Source organism: Gallus gallus, chromosome 5 (genome assembly GCF_016699485.2).
Source record: "Gallus gallus isolate bGalGal1 chromosome 5, bGalGal1.mat.broiler.GRCg7b, whole genome shotgun sequence".
NCBI classification, from domain to species: domain Eukaryota; kingdom Metazoa; phylum Chordata; class Aves; order Galliformes; family Phasianidae; genus Gallus; species Gallus gallus.
This window is the reverse complement of record NC_052536.1, coordinates 30,031,461-30,057,342: the sequence shown is the minus strand read 5'-3', so window position 1 is coordinate 30,057,342 and position 25,882 is coordinate 30,031,461. Positions and strand designations below refer to the sequence as shown.

The 25,882-nt window shown below is 35.4% G+C and overlaps 1 protein-coding gene across 1 annotated transcript in view; it reads right to left on the bottom strand.

Moving 5' to 3' along the window:
• Positions 1 to 20,316: 20,316 nt before the first annotated feature.
• FMN1 (formin 1) overlaps positions 20,317 to 25,882 on the bottom strand; it is a 116,892-nt gene continuing 111,326 nt past the window's right edge. Inside the window, exons 16-17 of the mRNA NM_204423.2 lie at positions 22,181 to 22,265; positions 20,317 to 21,080 (exon numbers count right to left, since the gene is read on the bottom strand). Coding sequence (NP_989754.2) covers positions 21,036 to 21,080; positions 22,181 to 22,265 — 130 coding nt within the window. The 3' untranslated portion in view covers positions 20,317 to 21,035. The remainder of the gene's footprint in view (positions 21,081 to 22,180; positions 22,266 to 25,882) is intronic.

Sequence of the window (25,882 nt, the reverse complement as noted above, 5' to 3'; positions counted from 1 at the left end):
TTATTATTTATATGCTAACAAGCTGAGGCAGTCATTATAATTTACATTTGGCCTACATACCCACTTTAAACTGAAGGTATGTCCACTGTGAAGTCCTGCATGCTTTATGGATATCTACACTAATCAAAAGAATATGAGAGGGAGAGAGGGAATCCATGCACCTCCCTCAGCTTTCACGGAGACAGACAGAAATAAGGCTATTTCTTGCTCTCTTCCCAGCAAGGCAGGCAAGATTCCTGTTCAGGATTTGTGTGTGTGCTCTGTAACCCATGTGCTGTGCAGTAGATTAGCGTACATGTGATCAGATGGAGGCATGAAGCACAAGGCAGGCTGGGCATACGTGAGACATCTGAGCAACACATGGCCATGGTGGGTGCAGCATGCTTGGGATGGGTCCTGTTCCGGCTGCCTGTCAGAAGCAGTGCCTGGCCAGAAAAAGGGCACTGCCTTTGCAAAAGTGATACAGAAATGTAACCTTGTAATTCATCTTCTCCTCGGAAAAAAATAAAAGAGAGACCAGAGAGCTGTCACTGTGGGAAGTGATGTTTCGTGCTGCCCAGGGTGCAAGCCTGACCTGAAGCAGTACTTTCAACAGGTTTCTGAAAGGAGAAGGTCCCAGTCACTGGCAGAGCCTGCAACGCTGCTTTGCTTAACCCAGTGAAACACACACTGCTCCTTCTCTTTTTAAATAGCATGGGTCTTATTCACTCCAAAGAATTCAAACCTGCTTTAGAAACTACTTCCCCAAGTACTGAAATGCAGCAGTCATTCAACACCAGCAGCAGAAGGCCCCAAATTATTTCTGAGTGATTTTGATTCCCTGAGCATCTGTGCTAACCAAAGGACTGCAAAGGGGGAAGCTCCATGGTTTAACATTTCAGAAAATGAAAAAATATAATGTATGTTTGGATTTAGTCAAAACACTGGATGTATCACTGTTACATCAGGCCTTAGCTTTAAGATATCAAAAAGTTTAAGCATAATAAGCTTTGGACACCTTGCTTTATTTCTTGTTTCTTGGCTGAAATTTAAACCAGAAATACAAGCTACATACAGGTATGGTAACAAATCCCAGTAGTGTGGATTTCTGATGCTACCTTGTAATGCAGCTTCATAAAAGCATCTGAAGCTTGTCTGCACTGCCTGCCCAAGAATGTAGCTGATGACTTGATGGTGCCCTTTGACAATGTGTGACTTCTGGCTGCCTGAATTCCTCCCCGAGCTTTATTTGGTCTGGGGGGAGGACAGAAATGTTAACTGCCACTTGCTCACTCTCCCATTACTTTTGAAAAATATTGAAAATAAAATTCACTGTCTGCCTCTTTCAAATGGCTGAGGGGCAAGATGTGAGGATCAAACTATAAACTGACATAAAAGAAGAATGTTTGGGATCACATTAAAAAAAAAACAAATTTCTAAGTTGTGATAAGCAATAACCCCTCTATGCTGTGATACAGATGTAAGTCACATAGTTTGGGGATGAATCAGATCAAGAAGTTACACTGACTCCCAATAAAGTTCTGCAAATAAAATTTGGAATTGCCATGTTTGCATTTCTTTTTTAAAGAATACCTTATGGAAACAGCTATATTCCAATTCATATTACGAGAGATCAAAAGAACAAAGGTTAAAATAATATCTTCATCTCCAGAATAATTGAAGGCTATATCTTAACCTTCTGCCTAGTAATACCAATATGGATTCCAGCAAGAAAGCAATTGGAAAGAATTAATGTGTCAGATACAGCTCATCTGGGACACCAACACTAAAATTCATTAATCATGACTTTATAGCTATTGCATGGCATCACTACAGAGCACTGTTAGTATTTTTTTTTTAATATAATGAATCTGCAGACCATTATATTGTTTTTCTTCCAAGTTAAACTTTACTGAATTTCTACATTTTGTAATTAATTTGTTGAGGACTAGAATCAGGCACTGTCAGTTTTATATTTAGAAGAAGATACATATTCTCAATCTTACCTCTGGCTTGGCATGTTCTTCTAACCAGGGAATAAAAAATTGTGCTATATAGATGTAACATACACGTATTCCTCTCCGTAAAAAAAAAAAGGCATTGAAAGGCATTAGATATACTTCAAGAATCAGAAAAATTACATCTGCTAGGTTTATAAAAGTATGGCCCAGTGTGCCAGGATTCTTAATTATGTACTGTATGGGTGATAATCATAAAATAAGTCAACAGTGAAAACACAACAGTAAGCATGAAGAATTTATATTTTAGGGAGGGATAGAGGGTTGTGTGTAATCAGTGAAGGTTACTTAACGGCAACAATGAAGACTGGCTGAACCTCTCTCCTTAGGATGTGAAGGACCTTGAACGTTCCTTAGGAAACAGATGTACATGAGGAACATATATTTTCATTTTTGTTGTCCATTTATTTCATCTCCAAATGAATGAAGAGGGTCAATTTTGGAAGCTAAGTTAGATCTGGCAAATAAAAAAGAGAAAGAAAACTATGTGTGCAATGGAAAGATCTTACCGAATGGATCTAAATCCTATGGTAGGTAATTTGATCTAATTTTTGCAGAGAGGCAAATGCCAGATGTTTGCTCCACTTTGATCTTAATAACACTTAAGGCTGCAGACAATAAGATTGGTTTAAAATTTATTGTCTCTTTGATTTCTCCATTCTAATGCTTTTTAAATTCTTTACACAAGACAGATCTATATATAGGCAACTGGGGTGGCATCAGAAGCATTGTATACTTAAGACATTCTTGAAAACCTCAGTGTGGAACAGTGTTTGCTGCTTTATGCATCAAAACAAAGCCAGATTTTATACAAGCAACGTTCAATTTTCTTTTTATTATAATGTCTCTTTTTATTTTGCATATGAAGTTCTGACAGTCGCATCTGTGGCACAGCTCCTTATATGCTTTTATCTTTCAATAACCTTATTAGAAGTCAAGACAATATATTAAATCAACATTAAGCAGCAGGAGTTGAAAGAAAAGTTAATCCTTTCCCTTGCATTGGGAGTGTAATCCATGTAGATCTTTAACTTCACCTTTAAGTAGCATTTAGGATTCTTTGTCCACAGAGTATGTTTTAGAAGGATGGACTCAAGTGAAAGCCTTTGAGGAACCACAACATCTAAGAGGTCTTGCCTTCAGTTTGGATCTTCAGGTTCAAGCAGCCTAAGGCTGCTTACTAAGTGGTCTCAGGTTTCTAGCAGAGTATCTTATATATGCACTATTACTGAGAAACGATGACAAGCAAGTGAGACTGTGAACAAACAGTAGAGAAAAAACAATGATTAAAAGGAAACAAATTGAAAAAAAAAAAAGTTATGGTATGCAGCCTGAATATCTTATCGTAATTCTCTGGCATAGTTCAGAGTCATCTGTCCCTCAGATCTGTGCATGATGTCTTTAAACAATTGTTTTCATTCTGCTCAGCCCAGTAGTCTGAAAGTTCAAAAAGTCAATTTTCCTCTGAAGGAAATTCTGACTACTTCTGGTGATGAAAGTGCCAGTGCTCATCCAACTGATTGGACAGATGCCCTGGCAGATTTACTTCAACTAGTAGTGTGGAAGGGTTATCAGAAGTCAAGGACCTCCCCACTCCTCTACCACAAATTTTAGTTCTCACAACAACGTTCTTCATAAAACAGAAGAGAACTTCTGTTCTCTAGAACAGAACCCAGTACTTTCATTCATTACCAGGAACAAAACACTATACACCCATGTATAATAATAAATATTCTCTTCCTATCACATTACCATGAAAAGTGAAAAGATTTCCAGTTTCCTCACTCTAAGGGAGAAACTGGGCAAATGAAAAATCTCCCCCAGGGAGAACTGCCTTAGGTTCAGATGTGTCTTCTCATCTTTTCTTCATTATCCCATCTCCAGAATGAAAATATCTTTAATGCAGTCTACTGTCTTTATTCATCACAAGTACACTGAAGTACTGCTTGCTAAGTCCATGGCACCTTTGGTCATTCTTCTCTAAGGCAAGATATAACCTCTGTACCATTAGATAAGACTGAACAACTAAGTCACACAGAACATAGGGGTTTAAATAGCATTTGATTTCAATTAACAGGAGTGTTTTCCTAAAGAGGCAAGATGTTATAAGACTCCGACAACCTTTTGCAACACCAGCCTTTGTGCATCATAATTGAAAGGTGTGCAAATGCTACCCAATGAAACTTAATGGAAGCCCCGCAAGGAAAGATTTTAGTCTCGACATTTATCTTTACCAACACATGGAACCACCTTGATCTGTTTTTACTGTTGGTGAAAAAAGAAGGTAGTGTCTATTTCACAGGATAGGATAGGAAGTAAGAGTCAGCGTGATGGATGGTGGAAAGAAACAGAGGGCAGGAGGGAAGAAATATGTGCATCAGGTACTGATCTTAAAGATGAGGTCTATTCTGCTGTCAGAATGTGTATAAATAGCTTATTAATAACAGGAGTGATGTATTGGCATTAGTGTGAAAGTAGGAGTATGCTCAGTTTGAGAAAACGTACTGCATAGTCAGAAAAAAAGACATCTGGGCAGGGTACAGTCTGTATTTGTTAGATATTTTTTGAATATTTGTTGATATTTGTTGAGACTACACAAGAACAAATCAAATACCAATCTAATCCCATGGGAATATTTACTCACCTTAAGTCATTTACTCAGCAGATCACACCAGAATAACCTCTGCTGTCTCTATCAAATCTGTCACATTCACTTCCTAGGAGTTTATCTGCATGCCAGTGTGGCAGAGAGATCTCAGATAAGCTTTTCATTTACCAATAATAATTTAAATGCAAAAGCTCAATGTTTATTCTTTATCTAACATCAGTGGGTAAGATAAACCTTACTTTTTGTCCAATATAGGGAAAAACAAGGGTTATCAGGGAATTTTTCCTTTCATTTTCTATGAAAATTACATTGCTTTATTGAGTGTTCCAACATTTAGGAGCATTGACTCTCTCTCCAGTTCTCTTTCTGCTTAACCTGCTTGTCCCACCAAGTAGCTCAGTATCCATCTGGGACTGATACATTGAAAAAAGGAAGACAAAAATCACTTGGTGAGGTGATGTGTGGAAAGGATTTTTATGCTGAGGACAGTTCTCTGCGGCATGGGTATAGGTGCTACCAGCATCTTATCCTTGCAATAGAATGAATTCAGGAAAAATGCAACAACAGAAATATATCTGCTGTACATCCTTGATGTAAGTTCAACAGCTTCATGCTGAAATCTGTCACTGTCTGTGCCAATACTACCAACTTCTCCTGGGAAGCAATCTGGTTTATTGCTCCATTTCCAGATTTTTTTGGATGATATTTAGAAAATGCTTCATTCAGTGTTGCAGTTCTTGCTCGATTGAAGCACCTAAGTCTCATCTTCTGTGACTTCCAATAAAATAAGTTGTTCTTTGATCTGCTATTTCTTTTGTAAATAAAATTAGCATTGGACACTGTGTTTTGATTCTGGATTTTTCAGATTTCTGAGGCTTGCCTTAAATTAGTTTGCTACTGAACAGCATACTGACTGATAGCTTTAGAAATAGCTTCTGTGGACTGTGCTTTTAAGAATAAGCTAAATATGGAATCTGTTAATGTGGAATGCTACAAAGGAGCAACAGACTGTAGGATTTCTTCAGGGCTTCTTGTTGGCCATAACAAACTGGAAGCTGGGGTGGCAGTTCTAATTTTTCTAGTTTCTGCCTTAGTCTGCTTGGCCTTGCATAAAAATCTAACCTTTTAGCACAACCTTGGGCAGGACTTGTTTTTTGCAGAAGGTAGAAGCTGCCAGAGCTTATCTATGGGGTTGTGTTAGGGGAAGGATTTCCATAATGTAAGATGTGGAGTGCTTATTACCCTCTGAGTTGAAATCGGACGTTACTCCCTGAGGCACAGGTCAACATGTCCGTCACGCATAGATGAGACCGTCTGCTCCTCTCAGTTGGAGAGGGATGTTATTTTCTTAAGGAGCAGGATGTTATTCCTAGAGGTCTGCCCCTTGGTAGGGTCAAGAGTAATATTTTATGGCTAATGTTTATGATTAATTTTGGCTGTGGCCTTTCCTTTCAGAATTTTTGTGGTGTCAGTTTAAGTTGGTAAGGGAGAAGCCTGACAAGGTTAAGGCGTGAACCATATACTCACTTTTTCTTCCAAAGTAAATACTACAACAACAATGCACATGGGAACCAAGCAGCACATTCCTAAATCAAACCAGAAGATTAACACAAGGAACTAAAACAGTAGGATTCAAGAGGGTGGGTTTTTGCCCCTGATTTTTTTTTTTTCTTTTCAATCCAAAGGATATGTTTTCAGAAGGATGTCTTGGGAATTTGCTCAACACAATCCAAGGAGCAAAAAGGGCAGATTGGCATCAAATTTCTTATGCTAACGCTACTTAAAAATTAATATTATCTTTGTCCCTTTTCCCTCAAAAAATGTCTGTTAAAGTAAGGTGAATGATTCTCAGCTGTTCGATGCTGTTTAAAGGAAAGGACATGCTAGCATCACAGTGTGATGCAAGTTTACTTTGAATGTATGTTAATCTTGCTTTTGGAAAATATCCAGATTTTCTTCCTGGCTTTGGATAGGATCTGTAGCCTCATATGCAAGCCATTCTCTTTTTAAGAATCTTAATTCTCTTCTCTTAATTTCACATTTTTCACTAATGCAGTTTGTTCAGAATAAACTTGCAGATGGATTTGGTTTGATACTTTAGAAGATATTTAAGACTAAGGACATGGGAAATTTCTTTTAAAATATCAGGACATTCTTTTTGTTATCAGGACATGGTGTGTGAGAAGAAAGAAATGAGTAGAAAAAAGACATATTCTTATGGTATTGTGAAAATGTAAAAAAATATGCTATTATATGTAATCCATAAAGATGATGACTTCAGAAGTGTATGAGTCTGAATTTTACCGTTGATGGTCTGTTGTAGTTTTTGTATTTGAAATACATCATCAAAGCAAAGAGGAAAAAATTGTATGAGAACTCCTGATGATGACTTTAAGTCAGGACTAAAAGGGCAAAATTCATGTGATAAAACACTGCTTTTCTCTATTTCTCTTTGTCGCTAGTAACTAATTTCTGTAGTCAGAGGATACATTTGACATGCTTTCCTTCTAAATTCAAAGAACTTAAAAAAATTCAAATCTTTAAAATTACTGAACTTCAGTCTCTAAGAATAACATACACGGAATTTATACATCTCAGAAATTAAAAGCATACTGTGGTAATTAAAACCCTATTATCCCATATCATGAATGCATGTCCTCCCCTGAACATCTGCATCATACCATATCTCAAAGAAAGGGTGCTTATGACTGCTTCAAGTCACATATAAAGGTAGCACTGCCAGCCTTCATCAATACCTCAATGGAAACCAAAGATTCTCAAATAAAATTAAGGGCACAACACACTTCTGTCTGCTCCATAACCAATCAATGGCACAAAATACTGCTATAGTTGGTATAAGCAGCATAGGCAAAGAGCATTCAACAAAAGTTTTCCTCTTTTTTGAGGTTAATAAGTAAAATGAAAGATAGAAAAATAGATCCAACATTTTAAAAGGTTTCCCTTAACTCACATATATGGATCTTTGAAGCTCACTTTGTCTGGCCATTTGTGGCTCAAGGTTTTCATTAAGGCACTAACTTTAAATTCTACTGCTTGACAGTTTACATAATTGAACAATACTTGGTGTTATTGGCACTATTTTGATTAGTTATGAATCACACGATAGGTTTCTGTCCCCGACTCTGTGACTAGTAGAGTCTGAACAAAAAATACTTAAGCACTGGTACAAATACTTGTAAATTTGACCAATAATCTGGCTGAGAATTTTGCATATCTATTAATGGTGACAATTTCATAAATCATTTCCAATGTTTTAATCATATGTTGAAGTCTTGGCATTTACAGTTTGACTACATTTCATAATTAGTAACAAACATGTTGGAAGTGGACAAACGCATATTCATGTGGCATGGATTTCTTAAACAGGGAGACAGAAAGCCAGATAAAATACTAAAAGGAAACAATGCAAAAGGAAAAAAAAAGAGAAAGAAGTAGACTTATAACATACTGTGATTGAAAAAATTATCCTTCACTCACCCTTCACATTCTTTTTAAGGAGTTGCAGAGGGTTTTCATGAAGGCCCAGCATGCTTAAACAAGTTCCACTGAGAAAGAATAAGTTGTAAAAGTCAATTCAGCACTCATTTCTTCTGAGGCTGTCTTCAGCTGTGATCTGCAAAGCTTTAGTTTCTCTCAGAGACAAACATATGGTATTCAAAGACCAAACTTAAACATTCCTAACTTAAGCATGTAAGAACTACCTGCGCAAGAACAACTGAAACTATATTTCCTACAGGACTGCTCCAAAAGTAATGCCTCCTATGTTATTAGATTGGCTCACGATGTCAGAGGTGGATGTTGATGTGTGGCAGTAGAGCCTGAACCTTCCCACCAACACTGTTACATTTTGCTGCCCTGTGACAGAAGGCAGCAGAGGGGCAGTCTGACCAAATGGCATCTGACATGGAAGTGCGTATGAAGCAAAGCAGTGGCACTGGATTCCTCCACTTGGAAACAATTGCATACACTGACATTCACTGACACTTGCAGAATGTTTACAGAGACCGAACAATGGATGTGAGCACAGTGAGGTGGTGGGTAGTGTGTTTCAGCAGTGGTGTCAGCAATGTGAAAGACAAACCATGTTCCGGGCAGCCATGTAGATCTCTAAGAGCACAGTATACAGGCTCTTTTTCATCTCTGGTGAAAATGCATAGCTTATGGTGGTGACTATGTTGAATATAATGTTTTATAGCTGAGAATCTGCTCTATCAAATAACATTATTGTGTTATTTGTATCTTTACTACTCTTTGTATCTGTTGAAGTTTCCATGGAAATAAATAGGAGGCATTACTTTCAGAGTGTCTGATGCATAACCTGTATGTAAGTACCTTATTTGCATCCCGAAGAGGGCCACAAAAATGATCTGAGGGATGGAACACTTTCCCTCTGAGGACAGGCTGAGAGAGCTGGGGCTGTTCAGCCTGGAGAAAAGAAGGCTCTGGGGAGACCTGAGAGCTGCCTTTCAGTGTCTAAGGGGGCCTGTAAGAAGGAAGGGGACAGACTCTTTATCAGGGACTGCTGTGATGGGACAAGGGGAGATGGTTTCAAACTAAACGAGGGGAGATTTAAATTGGACACAAGGAAGACATTTTTTTACAATAACGGTGGTGAGGCACAGGAACACATTCCCCAGTGAGGTGGTGGAAGAAGCCCTGTCCTCAGAGATGATTTAGGAATACTTTCATATGAGTATGAAACAGTGCATCTCTGAAATTACTGAATTCTGTAAATAATATATGCCTATTAATTAAAAGCAGACAATTTGTATGATAACATTTAACAGCAGTCTGTTATAATTTCATTCTGTATTTATGAAATAACACTTTTAAATGACTTTAAAGCTGAAATACAATAACAAATAATGAAGAATTCTACAACATAGAAAACAAGGTTTATATCTGATGACAGCTTTTTATATTGAGAAGAGAAGCATTTATTTTAGAGCTTAGATCAATTTCACTATCTTGAACTTCTGCTCAACTTTGATGTTATTATATAGGTTTATTCTTGGAACTTCACTTTATCTGATGTATTTACTTCCCTGCATGTGGTACTTCTTCCTCAGAATAACAGACACAGCACAGTGGCAAATACTGCTCTTTGGCTATTTCTTATCAGATATTGAAAGAATCCTAGATACCATGAAGGTTGACAGTTCAAGAACATTTGCATTCCTACACTTCTTTTAGGACTTGGGGGTAAAATTTGGGTTCTTCATGAACACTAGATCAAGAGAATAAAGAACAATCTGGCATTTGACATCTTGGCATAGCAGTGGAATTCCAAGCAAAGAAGCTCATAATGTCTGCCTCTTCAGCAGTACCTCATTTTACTGTGTTAAATGATCAAGAAACTAGACAATAAAAAGAGAATGAAAAGACAGCGAATGACCCTTCTAAGTCAGATTGCTTTGGCTTAGTTAATTTTAATTAGGATAATCTAACTCGTTACATGTGTTTTAACTGTTCAGTGTCTATCTATGTACTTCCAGCATTCTCAGCATTGTGGCAATTTAAGCATCTCTCATATTTTCCCAGTACATGTGTATCCCTTCTCTTCTACAGAAGGCTAATTGTAAACAGTTCTTCACATTTGGTTCATGTCTAAATCTTGGTGATTATTTTCATCTAGCGTCTCCGACCATTTACATAACTGTTCATGTTCTTGTCTGAATTCTCAATACAGTATTGTCTTCTGTGATGAGAAATGCAGCTTTTTCAAACAAAAACCACTGATCTTGATCATATCACTATAGATCATATAGTGATAGTTTGATCATATCACTATAGATCTGTTGAGCATCTCTACTGATTTCCTCTCTTAACTTGAGTTTTATCATGATTTTCAAGGTCCTTCATACCATATCTTGTACACTCCAACCTCTGATCGGCTAACCATTTTTAAACAGACTAAGCTGTTCAGAAAAATATCTAAAAACAAATTATTTTCTCACTTTTTTTTTTCTTTCTTTTTCTCTTTTGATGTGTGATGCCAAAACCCCTCAAAATGGCCAAAGTATCTGGCTTTTCAGAAAGTTGCCTAGCCTCCTGACAAAGACGCCTCCAGTTCTGTACACCCCCAGCGATCAGTTGCTCAGGTGCTGGATAAAATTACTCTATAATTTTATCCTTAAGTTGGTGCTGTTTCCTATTCTAACAGTAGAGAAAGCAGAAAAAGACATCTGCAATGATCTACAATAAGGTTTCCTAGACTATCAGCCTAGGTGTATGTAGTACATATTTATGTACTACATACATATTATGTAATACACATTTAATGCATGTAACATTAAAACACAGGTAAAATGATAATGTAATTTACACTGTGATTTTTTTTTCCTTAGATAATAGAACCTATGTATTAGTGTCTGAAGACATGAAAGATACATCCTCTGAGACCGTATTTTAGTACATATTTTTTGTGGGCAACATGCTTTGAATTCTTGAAAGTCATTTAAGAGCTTTTCAATATTATGTATTTGGAAATGGTAAAAGTTGCCAAAGGTAGCATGAGAACTAAAGGAAATCCACATCCCCAGAAGTGTGTGCAAATTGTCTGTGACACAACCTTCCCAAACATTTATTAAAAGAACTTCAAAAAATTTACATCTGTAAGCTGCTTATTTTAATTCTTTGCAGATCTCCAGAATAATATGAATCTTTTAAACAAGCGCACTGAATGTACAATATTGACTGGATCAGTAGAGTAAATAAAGAAAACACTATTGAGATAGAGTTATTTAAACAGAGAAACCTACAGTACCTCAGTAATATGTTTTACACACAAATTTTAAACACAATTGGTAAGATGAACAAAAATACTGAGGAGGAAAATATAGTCTTCTATATACAGATAATGTTTCCTTAAGAACTTAGTTTAAAAATAAATACTCCATTCCATTACCATAACTTTTACAAATTTAATCATGTGCACGTTTTGTTTTTGAGAAAATTGAACTTTCATTTACATAGTAAACACACACACACACACACACACACACACGTAATTACAAAGTGAAGAGGAAAAAAAGCACCTTAATCTATTTAGCTTATTCTTGGATATTTATGTTACATTTAGTTGACAACTACTCAAAGGACTTCAGTTCCTGAAAATAAAATGCTAAACCATGCTACTATTCTGTTATTTTTGCAGTACATTTTGTGGGATGAAAAGTGCAAAGTTGAGCTCAATTCAAATGACAGCAAATATATTAACACTGAGTGTGTATGTAACATACAGGCAAAACTATGATTTTATTAAAGTAAATCACATGCAGACACGAGAGACTACACCCTGTGAAACTTGCTGGGTACACACGGAATATTAATAGCATTGCTAGAGAATTTGCCATTTTGCTATGTCTTCAAAGAGATGTTAAGGAGCCAAAGAAGACTGTATTTTGATGTTTTTTGAGTCAAATAGAGAGAAGAGAGGGAAGAGTACCAACAGCAATAATGTTCAACAGTACAACTATTCAACTCAAATTGATTGGAAATGAAAACAAAAAAAATCTCAAAATAACTAAATAGAAGTTGAAAATCATACTATAATCCTACTAAAAACACTTTCTAGATGCCAAATCTGATTCCTCCAAAAATAATCTTTCTATATTTTTTCTTCCTAAAACATTTGAACACGGCTAAGCTTTTAGCTTTGTACTTCAGAGAGTAATAGCTGAGTGGTATTCTGTATGAAATGACAGGCTGTATTTTCAAAATCAAAACATGAAACTTTAAATCATCTTTTCAAAGAGATTGGGACATTTAGAAGCCTAAGACTTACTGAATGATTCCAATGTGTTGAAGTTAGTTTTTAAAATAAATGTGGCCTTTTTCTGTTGCCCTGAAAGATATTACAATTTTACTTATTCTGCTCTCACAGAACCTATGGTTTGCTTGTAATTTTTTTGGCCAGGGCAGCTTTTGTTAGTAAGTCTGATATAGCTGAAATACACTGTCATCATAATAAATATGTATTTTCAAAAAATACATACTGACGGTCATCAGCTGGGCATTCACAGCTTTGCTGACGACTTATACACGAAACAGCACATTTCCACAGACTCTGTAAACAGTCCTTATCCATTTTCATCTTACATAGTCCATGAGCTTCATTTTCCTTTGCAAGAGATATCAGTGACATTTCAAAACAGGTGCAGTAGGATAAAAATGCATTTCTGAACTTGACATCTGAAAATCCTCTCCAATCTCTTCCTCTTTCAAGTTATATGCAAATGAAACTATTGTTCAGGCTACACATGCAGCTGTTGATCATGCACATTAATTATTTTATTTGACTAGTGCTCTGAGACCCATGGAAGCTTATCCAAGACAAGCCAGCTTGATTATCTGAGATAATATCATTTTTTAATTCAAACTAATTAGCAAAATCCCAACACTTCAATAGGATTTTACCTGAGGTTGGACTTCTTCGAATGACAATCAGCTAGAAAGGAAGAATGGGCTTTGTATCTTTTAAAACTGAGTTATTTGCCAACCTTTTCCTTTTCAAGTATGTTACAGAGTGTCTCTATTTCGTGTCTGGATAAGTGATGGAAAATATTTATAAAACATAACGCCAGTCACTGTGATGGAATTCTCATGTCACATGTACTTTTGGTCTCAAATAGAGCAAAAGTCTTGATTGCATAATTAAATGCACAAGTTCTGTCTCCTACTCAGAGAAGCAGGCTTTCTCAAAGTAAAATAGTAAGGAAAAGAAACGTTTGAAAACATTGTACTGATTATCTAACCCTTTGAAACTGAGTTTTTTTAGGTGAATTGCTAACATTCAAATCATGCTCAGTAAAGCTGAATAAGTCTTTGCTGCGGTTTGGAAGATAAGTGACCTCTCTTCACCCAAAGTTGAGTTTTTCTTGGAACTCTAACAACTAGTTTTGTAAATGCACGACTTTACTTCTAATAAAACAAGGAGAGTGGGGAAAAGGGCAGGAATTCTTCAGGCCAGTCTGTTGAATTTGAACATTACAGGGAATCTTTAAGGAATGAAATTCACACATGAACCTTCTAATTTCTTTGCAGTCTTTCTAAAACACACTAAGCTGTAGCACAAGATGAATAACTAGAGTGAAAAGGAATCAGAAGTACTGTTTTCATGCAGAATGAAAAAAAATAAATAATCACTTCTATTTCTCCACCTTCCTGTCAGGTTTGAAAGAAGTATAGAACAATGATTTTGCTCTATTTTGCTTTGTTATGAAATGGTGAATTTCCCCTTGAAGTCTAGAATAAACTCACATCACAAAAGCTTATTTTAGTAAAGTGAAAAACCAACCAATGAACTATAAAAAAAACATGGCTTTTACCCTGTGCATAGTGATCAGCTGTTAATGGCAATACATTCCTTAAATTACAACATACTAAGAAATAAGCAGTAGGTGCCATACAAGATATATGTTCTCTTGATGACTATAGATGCTTTAAGGAGCAGGAAATAACACTATATTCTTTGATCTCTACATGGTTATGCAGTTTCTATAACATATTTGCTCAGGATGAGCATTTGCCCAAATACTACAGAATGTATTTATGACATGCCAAATGAGAGTAAAAAATTGGAACTACAAGCTTGATCTCTCCAGGCGAGAGCAAATATATCATTTGCATTTTTTATGAGTAATTCACATGCCACAAAAAATAATTTTGCTTCAGATTCCAAAAAAGATTAAAGGAAGACTCTCAATCAGTGAACAGATGTCACAGCTCCTCTTCCTAAAAGTCACTGGAGCTTAACTTAACAGGGATGCTGCATGCCAGAGTCAACATAGTACACAAATCTTATACCATGTCAATGCCAGAGTCAACATAGTACACAAATCTTAGACCATGCCAATACTCTTTAGGACTTTGAGTTTATCAAGTATGTTACAGTTTTAAAAGAAACAACCCACCATGCCATCTTCAGGATTATATTTTGCCTCAGGTATCTTGTAATTGCATTGAAGAGAATAGCCATCAGTAGTGATGCCATCTGGCACCATCATTTGCCCTAAGCTACCAACTACTGGTTTATGATTAGACAAGGCTGACAACTCAGGTGGTGTGGGAGCCAAATTCTTCCTAGCCGTAGAAAAACATGAAGATTCCTGTTAGGGCAACACTGGGAAACCTGAAATGAAACTGCCTGTTGGCATCTTGGTAATGGATTATTTTTAGTGGTCAGAGCACAGTAAAAAAGTAAAAAAGTAAAAGTGATTCTGTTCATATTGAGTTATCGGAGTAATAAAAACAAAAATATAGGCACAGAAAGAAATTTGTATATGAATGCAAAATTTCTAAAATGCATAGATCAATTAAAGATTACATACTACTACCATGCAATATTTCTGCTATTTTGGAAGAGTCTGCTAGCTTCTACTTTAATCTTTTACAGCTATGACCCCTTTTCCCTTTGAAAATATATATCCCTTCGACTATATTTTCCAGTTTCACAGTAGCCCCAATGCAATCCTGATTCGGAGAACTGAACTGCAGAGTAACTCCATAGAAGAAATGGTTTTAGGAGTTGATGGCCAATGGCAAACAGCCTTCTTCTCCATCCTCCAAAAGCTCCGAGAGCTCCAATACCTTTTGACAGCAGATCCTACCACAGAAAAGAAATCTGTGTCTGACACTGTGACAACTCAGGATAAATCTCATGACAAGATTAAAGAAGAGATTTTGCTCAGTTACATGATCCTATAATGTCCTCTTTAGATCTTTTAACTGTGGGCCACAGGAATACTTCATACATTAAATTACTTGTGTATATAAACACTTATAGTAATAGACTCTATAAATAGCCTTCGTAATTCCTCAATCTTAGATTGTTGAAGATTAAATTGAGGTGATAAAATGTGAAATGAAATTAATCCAAAATACCTCATGAAAAAAAAATCTCTACCTTTCTAAGCTGACAACTGTCAGAAACAAAACAAGAAGGGTGATACTGTTCTACCTCAGGGGAAAGCTTATGCTACTTGATAATCTCCTCCCAAGAAAGTGGTGCATTCTGGCTCAAAGATATCAGTTCTGTATTTTTACTTCACTGCTTTTCAAAACAAACACGTTTTCATACCCAATGCTTACATTTTACAAAGAGGCCCTAGTTCAAAAGCCTGAATTCGATGAGGTAGTGCTCAAAATAGTTTACTGTCTGTTGAAGCTTGTCAGTTTGCTAGAATTACTGTAGGGCCTTGTGCAAGTTTAGGTGTGGGGAAAAAAAAAAAAGATAAATTTCAGTAACAGCTCTAATAAGTTGGTTTTTTTTGTTTGGTTTTTTTTTTTGGAATATAAAAAATTGAGAAAAAAAAAGGAAGGAAGAGAGGAGGGAAAGTGGTAGAGAAGGAGGGAAGGAAGAAAAGTGGGAGGGAGGAAGGGAGGGAGGAAGGAAGGAAGGAAACTTTTTTCAGGCATTTTGATCAAAAAAACTCCACAAAAGCAAGTATTGAATACTTGCATATTTTGAACATTAAATCTCAGAAATAATTGTGTAAAATTGTTACAGTTCAAACCTTGTGGTGCAGTGGAAATGGTTGGTAGTGACATTAACAGGTCATATTTAATATCACCAAAAGGACAGACTGTTGTGTACACTTTGCATGATGTTTCTTGTACCCAAGTTAAATTCCTATCCACGTGCTCAAAAATGCTGACATAAGCTGAGGAGCTGTGGTTTCTGTGATTCTCGGATTTCACATTTTAAAATCTAAAGTAATATTGCTCTCAGACTTAGCTTGAGGATCCTTAAAACAGTATTGAATTCCACAGCATACGTTTGCTACCTTGTAAGTACCACAATATGCAACAGACATTAATTAATCATTTGAAAAGCAAATGTTTATAATTTGAGAATATTTTCCTGCATTTTGTTCTATGTCACACTATTTGTGATGTCTTTTTAAATTTAAAGTCACAACAAAGAGTTATTCTAGCTTGAATAAGAACCTTCTCATTACAGATAAGAAAAATAAAGTATTTTATTGGGTCTTTTGACATACTTCCAGATTTTTCTGTCAACAGGGACTATCTGAGCTGCTAAGTCAATGGATATGGGAGTACACTTACAACATCAGAACTGAGTCCAGTAAGTTGCATTGGACTACACAAACTTTTCATGAAGATGTACCACCCTAATTTGAAAGCATCAGAGAAAAATGGAGAAGCACTGAGAATGGAGAAACCACAACTACCTTTGCTACCTACTTTCATTGGTTAACTAGTGTCATTAGGAATAGTTTGGAATTTACTTCTAATTTTAATTTCTCATTTGGTTTTAATTATCAGATTTTTTTTTCTTGCTGGCTTTAGGAGCCACTTAGACCGTAATATTTTTTCTTTTTGAAGCCATGTATTGACTACAGTCAAGTTATCTCTTGGCATTCTATATTCTTTACATTTACGTGCATGTACATAGGCTTATCTTCATAGGAAAAAATACCAAAGAGAACTTTCCAGGCCGTATCTACTATAAAAAATTAATAAGCTATACAGGACTTTAAAAAGAATAAATAATAAGTGAGATCCATAACAAAATTAAACAAGATCCCGACAAGGCCAAGAGTGAGCAAAACCTAGATGGATATACTTTTCTAACACTATAAGTTTAGCCTGTTACCTGAGTACAGATTAGGGAGCTGGATTTTCAAAAGCACATTGATGCTGTAATGAGATGAATATTTGGAATTTGTTTGCATGTTTCAGAAATTCTGCACCCATACAAGATTAAGGCATCCATTTTTAAGATAGTGACCTGAAACAATGAAGAAATAGCATAACTAAATAACTAAATACAGTGTTCTACTGCCTCATATCCCTCAAGTAGGAAAGATGACAAAGAAATTGCTATACATTTACTAGAAATCAGGACAATGAGAATCTGTGCATCATATGGAAAGCAAAATATTCTGTACATGTTTCATGGAGAAAATGTTAAGTCTAGTTAGAGATACCCTGGCTGTTAATGTCTGGTTGCAGCAATATCCTCAGCAATTCAACAGGTTTGAAATTCCAGGTAAACTTCATCCTTCCTAGAAGTGCTTAAGACTCTTAATTATTTTTCTCTCTGCTTTCTGAGTATTCCACTGTACTTTCATTTTTCATATGTACAAAAACGACAGTTTTTGTTTTGTTGAAAAAAATTATATTCAGCCTACACACTTACAATCCTAAAATAAAGCACATGGTAAAACACGTGAGTCATGGCAAAATACATGGGTAGTTTTCATAAATTAATATAAACACCATAAAAATGTAACTTATACTGTCAAAATACCTCAAATGCTAAATGATCTTTCATTTTACTATCAGTAAGTGATAACACTGTAAATAAGTTAAAGAGCACTTCACAAATTAGAGTTACTCATCTAAATTAAGTTTTTCTTAATCATCCAGTTTAAAAATCAGCAACACATACCATTTTTATGTGTAATAAGCACCCACTGAGTAAAAAGGGTTTTAATACTGCTTTGCTTAACAGATTTTGAGAAGCTTGGCAATAATAGGACAGTAAAAAACATATATTCTGCATAACATAGAAGTATTTTAAATGAAGTACCTTAGAAAAATAGTAATTGTGTAGCTATGGTTGCTTGGCTTTATTTATTCCATTCTTTTACTTCCTTGACAGCAGTGTAGTCATGTACCTTGCACCAGTCTTCTGTTCCCTTCCATGTCTTTACTTTCATTCTTTTTGCTTTCTCACCTATTTTTCTTCCCCTCTGAACTAGAAAACTGAGGGTAAAATGAGGCACCAAACTAAATTTAATTTCTAACGTAACTTCTGGAGACACCTGCTGACCTCAAGATGAGTCTTGTTGATGGCTGTTTGTTACATCTGTAGTCCCTAAACATGTCATAATTGAACAGCTTACATAGATACATAATATCTGTTAATAACTCTTCGCTAATCCCATAGTTTAGTTGAGGTCAGCACATATACTGTTAGTCATTGTCTGATGACACCTCTGGGCAACGCTAGTGTCAGTGTGGTATTTAGGGTGTCCAAGAATGTCCAAGTCTTCAGTAACAGAATTAATTAAATAGTCTAGATGTACTTTTTTCTACTCCACTTAAAAACAGTAAAACCAACAGTGCAACTAATAGATAATTTAAGTTATGATTGAAGCTGTAATCTAAATCTCCATTTTAAAAGTGAAGTTGGTATAAATGTGGATAAGGAAGAAACAATGTACCTGTGCAATATAAGTTTTGGAGATTTCTGAAAAATAGCCTACTTTCTCAAAATGTTGGCAAATTAATAATCTGAAAACAAAAAGAAGAATTATAAATCTAATCAGGGAACACTTCACATCAAAAATTTTAATTTTAATCCCTTTTTATATACATTTCTCAACACTGCAAACTGAAAGTCACTTTGAAGTGAAAAATGAAATTTCACAGAGAGAAATTCTGAAGCAGGATATTTCAATAATTTAAATACTTTTTCCACAGTATGTTTTTTAATGAGAATTTTCAACATCAATCCTTATTTCACAAACAGTGAAATCAATCTTATTGATTGGTATCCCAGATAAAACATTTAAATGAAAAAATCCCAATCAACCAGACATCAATATACACTCTCTTCAGGACAGATAAAAAAAAACCATATCAAAACTCAACAGTTGTTCGCTTAAAAGTTCATCAGAATTGCCTTGCTTGCTGTTCTTTGGTTTTTACGAGTGTTATTGCTCCTGTTAGCACTGATAATATTGGAAATAAATGTACTTTACCTATTTGGTGGAAGACAAAATTTAAATCTTTGGAATATCTTTTTCTTCAGTGGGAATAGCAAAGCTAAAACTCAGTTTATTTTTGTTGGTGTGTTATTGACTGTTTCCATAAGGATTACACTTACACATCCCAGGTATACTTGTAGCAGCTAGAAACTCCAAAACCTACAGAGCAATCTTGCTTCCCTTATTTTTATCTATTAAGGACTGATAGTTTCATTTAAGAAACCTGCAGTATATGAAGTCTTCCAGCTTTAGTCATGAATGGGAGGTAATTTCCACAACTGTTGTCTTCTTTAACAAGTGTTCATTTCTAGTGATGAATAACTTGCTTCATGGGTATCCTTTCCATTTATTAAGTAAAAGGACTAATGCCTTCCCACTTTTTTTGGGGGGGGGGGTACTTTTTTCTTTATCTAATATCTCTTCCTAACCCACTTCAGATACCTTTATCATAAAGAAGGCAGTTTCTCTCTATGGTCAGCAAACAGAAGAACATTTTCTCCAGTTCGTTGTCCTGTTTTTACATTAAATTAACTCCTCCAAGATTCTCCTTCTAAGAATCTTCACGTAACAGTGGATATTTGGTAGATTTTTTTTCAGGCTCTGCTACTTTACAAGCAATGGTTACAATGCTGCAGGATGAAAGCTCGCATTTCTTCTTCAAGTTTTACTTATTAAATTTATATATCCACATAAATAGATATTTATATGCTGGATACATTCTTCATAAAATTGTAGAAAGACAAAACCAAGCTTTTTAGAGTGACTTATTCATTGTTTAAAAGAAAGCTTTCAGTAGAACTGAAAGATGAAGATTTAATGACAAATATAAAACTTCATGGAAACACATTGTTGTATTTTAGTTCAATGAATAATGACTAGTAAAAACATTATTTTATGGAACTGATAGGTTCAACATACACTGAAATAAAAATATACTTTTTAATCTTTCTTTTTTTTTTGGAGTTCAGAATATAGAGCAGGTTGTAACAAACAAACAAACAAAAAATAGTGAATCAGTTATACCATCAATCATACAGATAAAGAATTTGAAGCTATTCCTTTCCATGTGCAAAATATTGCTTTCATTTCAATGTGTGGCATAAGTTGAGGCTTCTATAAAAATATTTATAGTAAAATACAGAGTAAATCTATAACTACATTTAATCAGTTTTAGAAAGATGCATCCAGTACTCAGACACTGTAATATTACTTACAGTTAGTCAATTTTACCTCAGATACTGCTGAAGTAACAAAAAATATGGTATAATAGTGCTCTGTGAGCTGAAAAGCATATTTGCTCAAATCTACACAAAGCCCTGTAAATAACCCACAGGTTGTTAGTCATTATCTAACCTTGTATCCAAAATTTTCATTTTAACTCTTTCATATTACTGCATTATACATAGAGTACTTTAAATAACCATAAACAACCAGATTCCTTACAATGTAAGGAAGAACTACAGAGAATCATTCTGAATTCCCATGTAAAAAAATTTCTTAGGATTCCTTCTACTTTATGTACAAACACCTTTGAAGGAACTGAAAAATCTTTAGTGGATTGTCTTGGAACAGATCAGTAAAGCAGAATTCAAAAGCAAATATAAGGTGCTCTCTGGGCCATGGGCATCATGAAAGGTATTAAGACACACTGTTTTCATCTTTCTTCTTTCAGTTGGCATTCACATTGGCTTCTTTTTGACGTAGTCTCTCTTTCTGTTATTAAAAGTAAAAAGAACTTTATTATCATTCTTTCCTCTAATTTTCCTTCTGCTCTCAAGTTGCCTTAAGTATTTCGTCTAGAATACTGAGAAGTAATAAATGAGGCAGCAGATTAGAGTTCTCCTTAATTAAAAAGAAGCGATCAGACAAAGAAACTCCTGGAGCACTCAAGGAAGGCTCACAGTGAGTTCACTAGTTACTTTAGGGAAGCTGAGTTTGCTTTAACTACACGCTTGTCAAATACTGTGTGCCTTTAAAAATACCGAGATGAATGAGCAGCTTTGTGAACATCAGTGCAGCGAGAGTAAACTAGATGCATTTCTCAGTTTAATCTAATATATTCTCTTGTCCAGAATGGTTTCTGCTGACATAAATACTCTAATTTAGCATTAGGTAGATTATGTTGTCTAACGACCTCTTCCCAAGCAAGTATAGTCATTCGTATCTCTGTCGCCTGACCTGCAACTGATATGCTCTGTTGGGAGTGGAAATAACTGACTTCCTTCATTTACATTTCCCTCCCTTATTCTCTTGCATCCCACAGTTTGAGAAATTCTTTGCCTTGCACAAAGATAAAAACCAGTTTTATCTACAGTGTAAATTATTATTCCTCTTTCTGTGTCTTATCAAAAAAAAAAAAAAAAACTGGGAAACACTAATGACACAATGAGAATTTGAACCCTTCTACCACTATTCAACAGAGTAAACAACATTTTGTTAGGTTTTAAAGGAAGAAGACTCTCATTTTTAAAATGTATACAGTAAGCCACAATGCACTAAATAGTGTGAAAGAAAATACAAGAGACTTTAGCGGCAAGGGGGAAGAAATCAGAAAAGGTCTAATTATGTTTAGTTATCTACAATAGCAGAGCCATACTTAGGCACAACTAAACTAAGCTTTAGCCTTCACTATTAGACCACTGTAGGGCATAAGCTTTGCAATTTTTCTATGGGAAGAGTAATAACCTACTAGTTCAAACTGACTAAGAACTCTGCATCACACATCAACAGGAAGAAAAACCCACCATCATCCTGAATGACAAGAACAGTGTCACAAAAACATTCTAAATGTCATACTGAGAAAGAGATCGTACCAGGCTAGCTGTAGGATTGATTTTCTTTGTTTCAACCTTCTTCTCTGCAGTTAACTTGCTTACTGATTGCTGAGCCACTTTAATTCTGAAACAAAATATACACAAAATGCATTGTTAGAATCAAAGAAATTAAAACTGCTCTAGGTCTGATTAATATATATTTTATCTGTAGGAAGTACCACCACTGACCTTTTTAGACACATTGACCAAACAAAATACTAATCAGTATTCAAAGGCACTTCATAAAGTACCAAAATAGATCAGACTGCATTTTAACTTAAGAGAAAAGCAAAAGCACAGTCTGTCTGCATTGTGAATTAAAAATATCAGCAGGCAAACTATCTCTCCCTTCTTGTGGGATCAGGGTTGTATGGAACCAAAACAGCTGCAGTAGGAAGGCAAGAAGATACTTTAAAAAACATCCACAAGCTAGCTGTCTAGATCTTTTATATATACAGAATACAATACTTTAGCAAGACATTTGCTAGGTTATCCTTTTAATTTCCTCTGAAGATCTTGAAATGAAAGCATCTGCCAGTTTTTATCTTAATGTTTTCCCTGTTGCTTTACATGGAATTGCTGGGCCAATCTCACTGATGTGGTGATACAGAGAGACACAAATTAGAAGAGGTCCTTGTGTACAGATAGTTAAGGCAGCCTTGTGCACAGCTACACGCTAGACTACTAAAAACACTACTGAGATAAGGGGAAAGAACACAGATCTGATTCCATTGTTTCTATTCTTGCCTTTTGCTTTTATTGTACTGCAGATCCTAAATCCCGTGTTTCTGTGAGGATTTAATGAGAATAACACAATCAGAAGTTTTATCAAGAGTGAAAGGAGAAAGGGACTTGACTCTCCTTCTCTCAGACAGAGGAAAAGACGGGAAATTATGTGCTAAACAGTGATAAAAAGGAAAGAAAATTCTTGGCATGACGGAGACAGGATCTGGACAGCTATCAGCCTTTAAAATGCTGATGCTACAGACACCTACTTTACAATTCAATATGCAATATGCAGAGGGAAAAAAATTGCAAGTGAGTTTTTACAAGCAAGAACTCAGCAGCCCAGTTTTCACTACTGCACACAAGATCAGCCTTTTACTATAAACAACGCATTTCTTGGCACTCTGGAACTGAAAAATTGTATTTTCTTCTCTTATTTAATTTTTTTCCACTAGTAGAAATAATTGTTATGGCCAGTCAAAAAGTATTAAAAATACCACGTCCAGTTTAAACCACTTTCGACACGCTCAATTTTTGAGGAATTTTGGAAGAAAAGCAGGAAGGAAAGTGGATTATAACTGCAATTACTGATGTGTATTTCCTTGCTGTAACATTATCAGCATACCCAATTCTGGACATCTTTTTAAAAATACAGAACACATTCATAAATTCCTCATTGTGTTTATCAACATTCAGTGTTGGAAAATAACATTCCTTGTTGTAATTCCTAGCTGCAAGTACAACCTCAAATACACCAAGATGAAATTACTATTCTATACATTTTAAAATTTAAACTTAATTAGCTTTCTCTGTGTCAAGCCAGCAACTAAGCTGTAACATACTACTCCATCCTTTTACAGTTTTTTGTTAATCAGTATGGATTGTTTCTTTTTCATAATGACAACAGCCACTGAACAGCATGCTATCCCTCACAGCTACAAAGTTTATGCAAAGATGAAAATGCATTTCAGGTGTATGTAAGCAGGTTCAGCACAATCAAATAGAGGTATGAATTTCTAAACTTTTACCAGTTTCAATCATGTTTTCTTTCCTATCACATTCTCTTTGGTCCTAGGACAGTTTTCTGAAGTGTTTTTAAATGTTTTGAGTTCACATTTTCAGCTGAAAGGTCAATTCTAGGGATTATAAGCCCTTGGTCTTGAAAAGAAAATTATGCTTGTTGCTGATTTAGGTGTATCTCTGTGTATTTTATTCCATATTTGCACTATATTCAGGAAGTCTGGAATTTTTTACATAGAATGAATAGTTTGGAATTGGGAACAAAAATAAACCAGCCCACTAAAATTATCTAAATCATTTGATCTTTGGTTAAGAGAGACATTATGTATTACACTTTGGTCTCTTATGGAGAAATCACTTTGTTAACACATGACTGATAAGATTAGCAGGTATTCATAGAAAGTTAAGTACATAATTTGAGATGAATATAATTCCCTGTGATTTTTTAAAGTCAATTATTAACAAAGTGGTTATTTCAGTAATTACATTAGTGAAGCATCCACACTGTAAACTTGTCTAATAAATAATTTTGTTGTTGTTGTTAAACATGGTTAGGGTACTAGAACTGGCTACTGTGCATGGAAGCACTATTGTTGAAATGAGAAAAACAAAATAGTATGAAAACCTTCCAAATTTAAAATCATAAATTTGCCTGACAGCAGTAGATTAATTTGTGAATTCCTTTCCATTACTTCAGGCTCACTGGCCTGCAGTTCCCTGGGTCTTCATTTCTCCCTTTCTTGAAAATGAGAGTGATGTTTCCCTTTTTCCAGCCACCAGGGACTTCACCTAACAGCCATGACTTTTCAAAGCTTGGAGACTGCACAATTCAAGGGGCAGAGCAGTCTAAGAACAACTAATTATAAACTTGGAAAAATATCTTTTGCAGAGGAAACAGCAATGGCTTGTCTTTACAGGAAAACAGCTCAAGATTTACTTCTGTCAGGGTCACCTCGGGGAAGGCCTGCTTTTCTAAGGCATGTTTTATAATCTCAGCAGAGGAGGCAATAGATATTCCTCACACGTTGTGTTTTGGGCAGTGTTAATCAGTGAATGTCACAACTCAGGTCTACTTACCATTCCAAGACATTAAACACTAATAGCTCTGTTGTGTCAGTGTGTTTCAGTGGAGAAAAAAGAAGATTTAAGGAATCCAAGTCAATTAAGCTTTGAAATCTGATCAACCACAACATGGTTGTGTTCAAAAGAAACATTACTCTCATTCAACGGTGAGCAAAAGAGGTCAATATATGCTAGTGAATAAAGAAGATGTGGTGTCAACTGCAATGCTGAGCAGTATAGCACAATATCACACAGTATGGAAAACAAAAATGAATGAAGTGAACAAAGAAATGTATTTTTAATTGGGAGACCCATTACTTCAATATTATATTTGAATCTTTACTATAATCAGTGGGAATATAATTTGCTTTTTTCCTGCCTCGATGTGACAGGTGTTGGCTTTCCCTGTAAACTGGATGCAAGTCATGCTTCTTAAATTGGAACATATTAGTGAAAAATAAAAGCATCATTTTTAATTTATAACTCCAACACAGAAATTCAACTAAAATATATGCTTGTTATTAAAAAGTTCTCATCGTAAACCAGAGATTCAGCAGATAAACTCTTGTCATGTTCACTTATGCTTCTCACCCAGCCAGAGAGAAGGTGTGAGCTGGTTCATTCTGCACTTGAAAGCCCACAGTTAGGATACAAAAAATCCAGTCTGAGCAAGCCAATTGCTACTCGTGAATGTTCAGGTCTTACTGGTGTGTGAAGACAGACAGTTATTTGGTAAAATCCTTGGTTAGCATCAAAATAGCCTTATAACAGACTTTGAAGTTTGAATATTGCCCACTTCTATCACTGTATTGTACAATAGAATTGGCTAGTGAAGCCTCCTGTCAAGCCTTCTAAAAAGAACTTGATCATTATTGATCAGATCTTTACATTGTA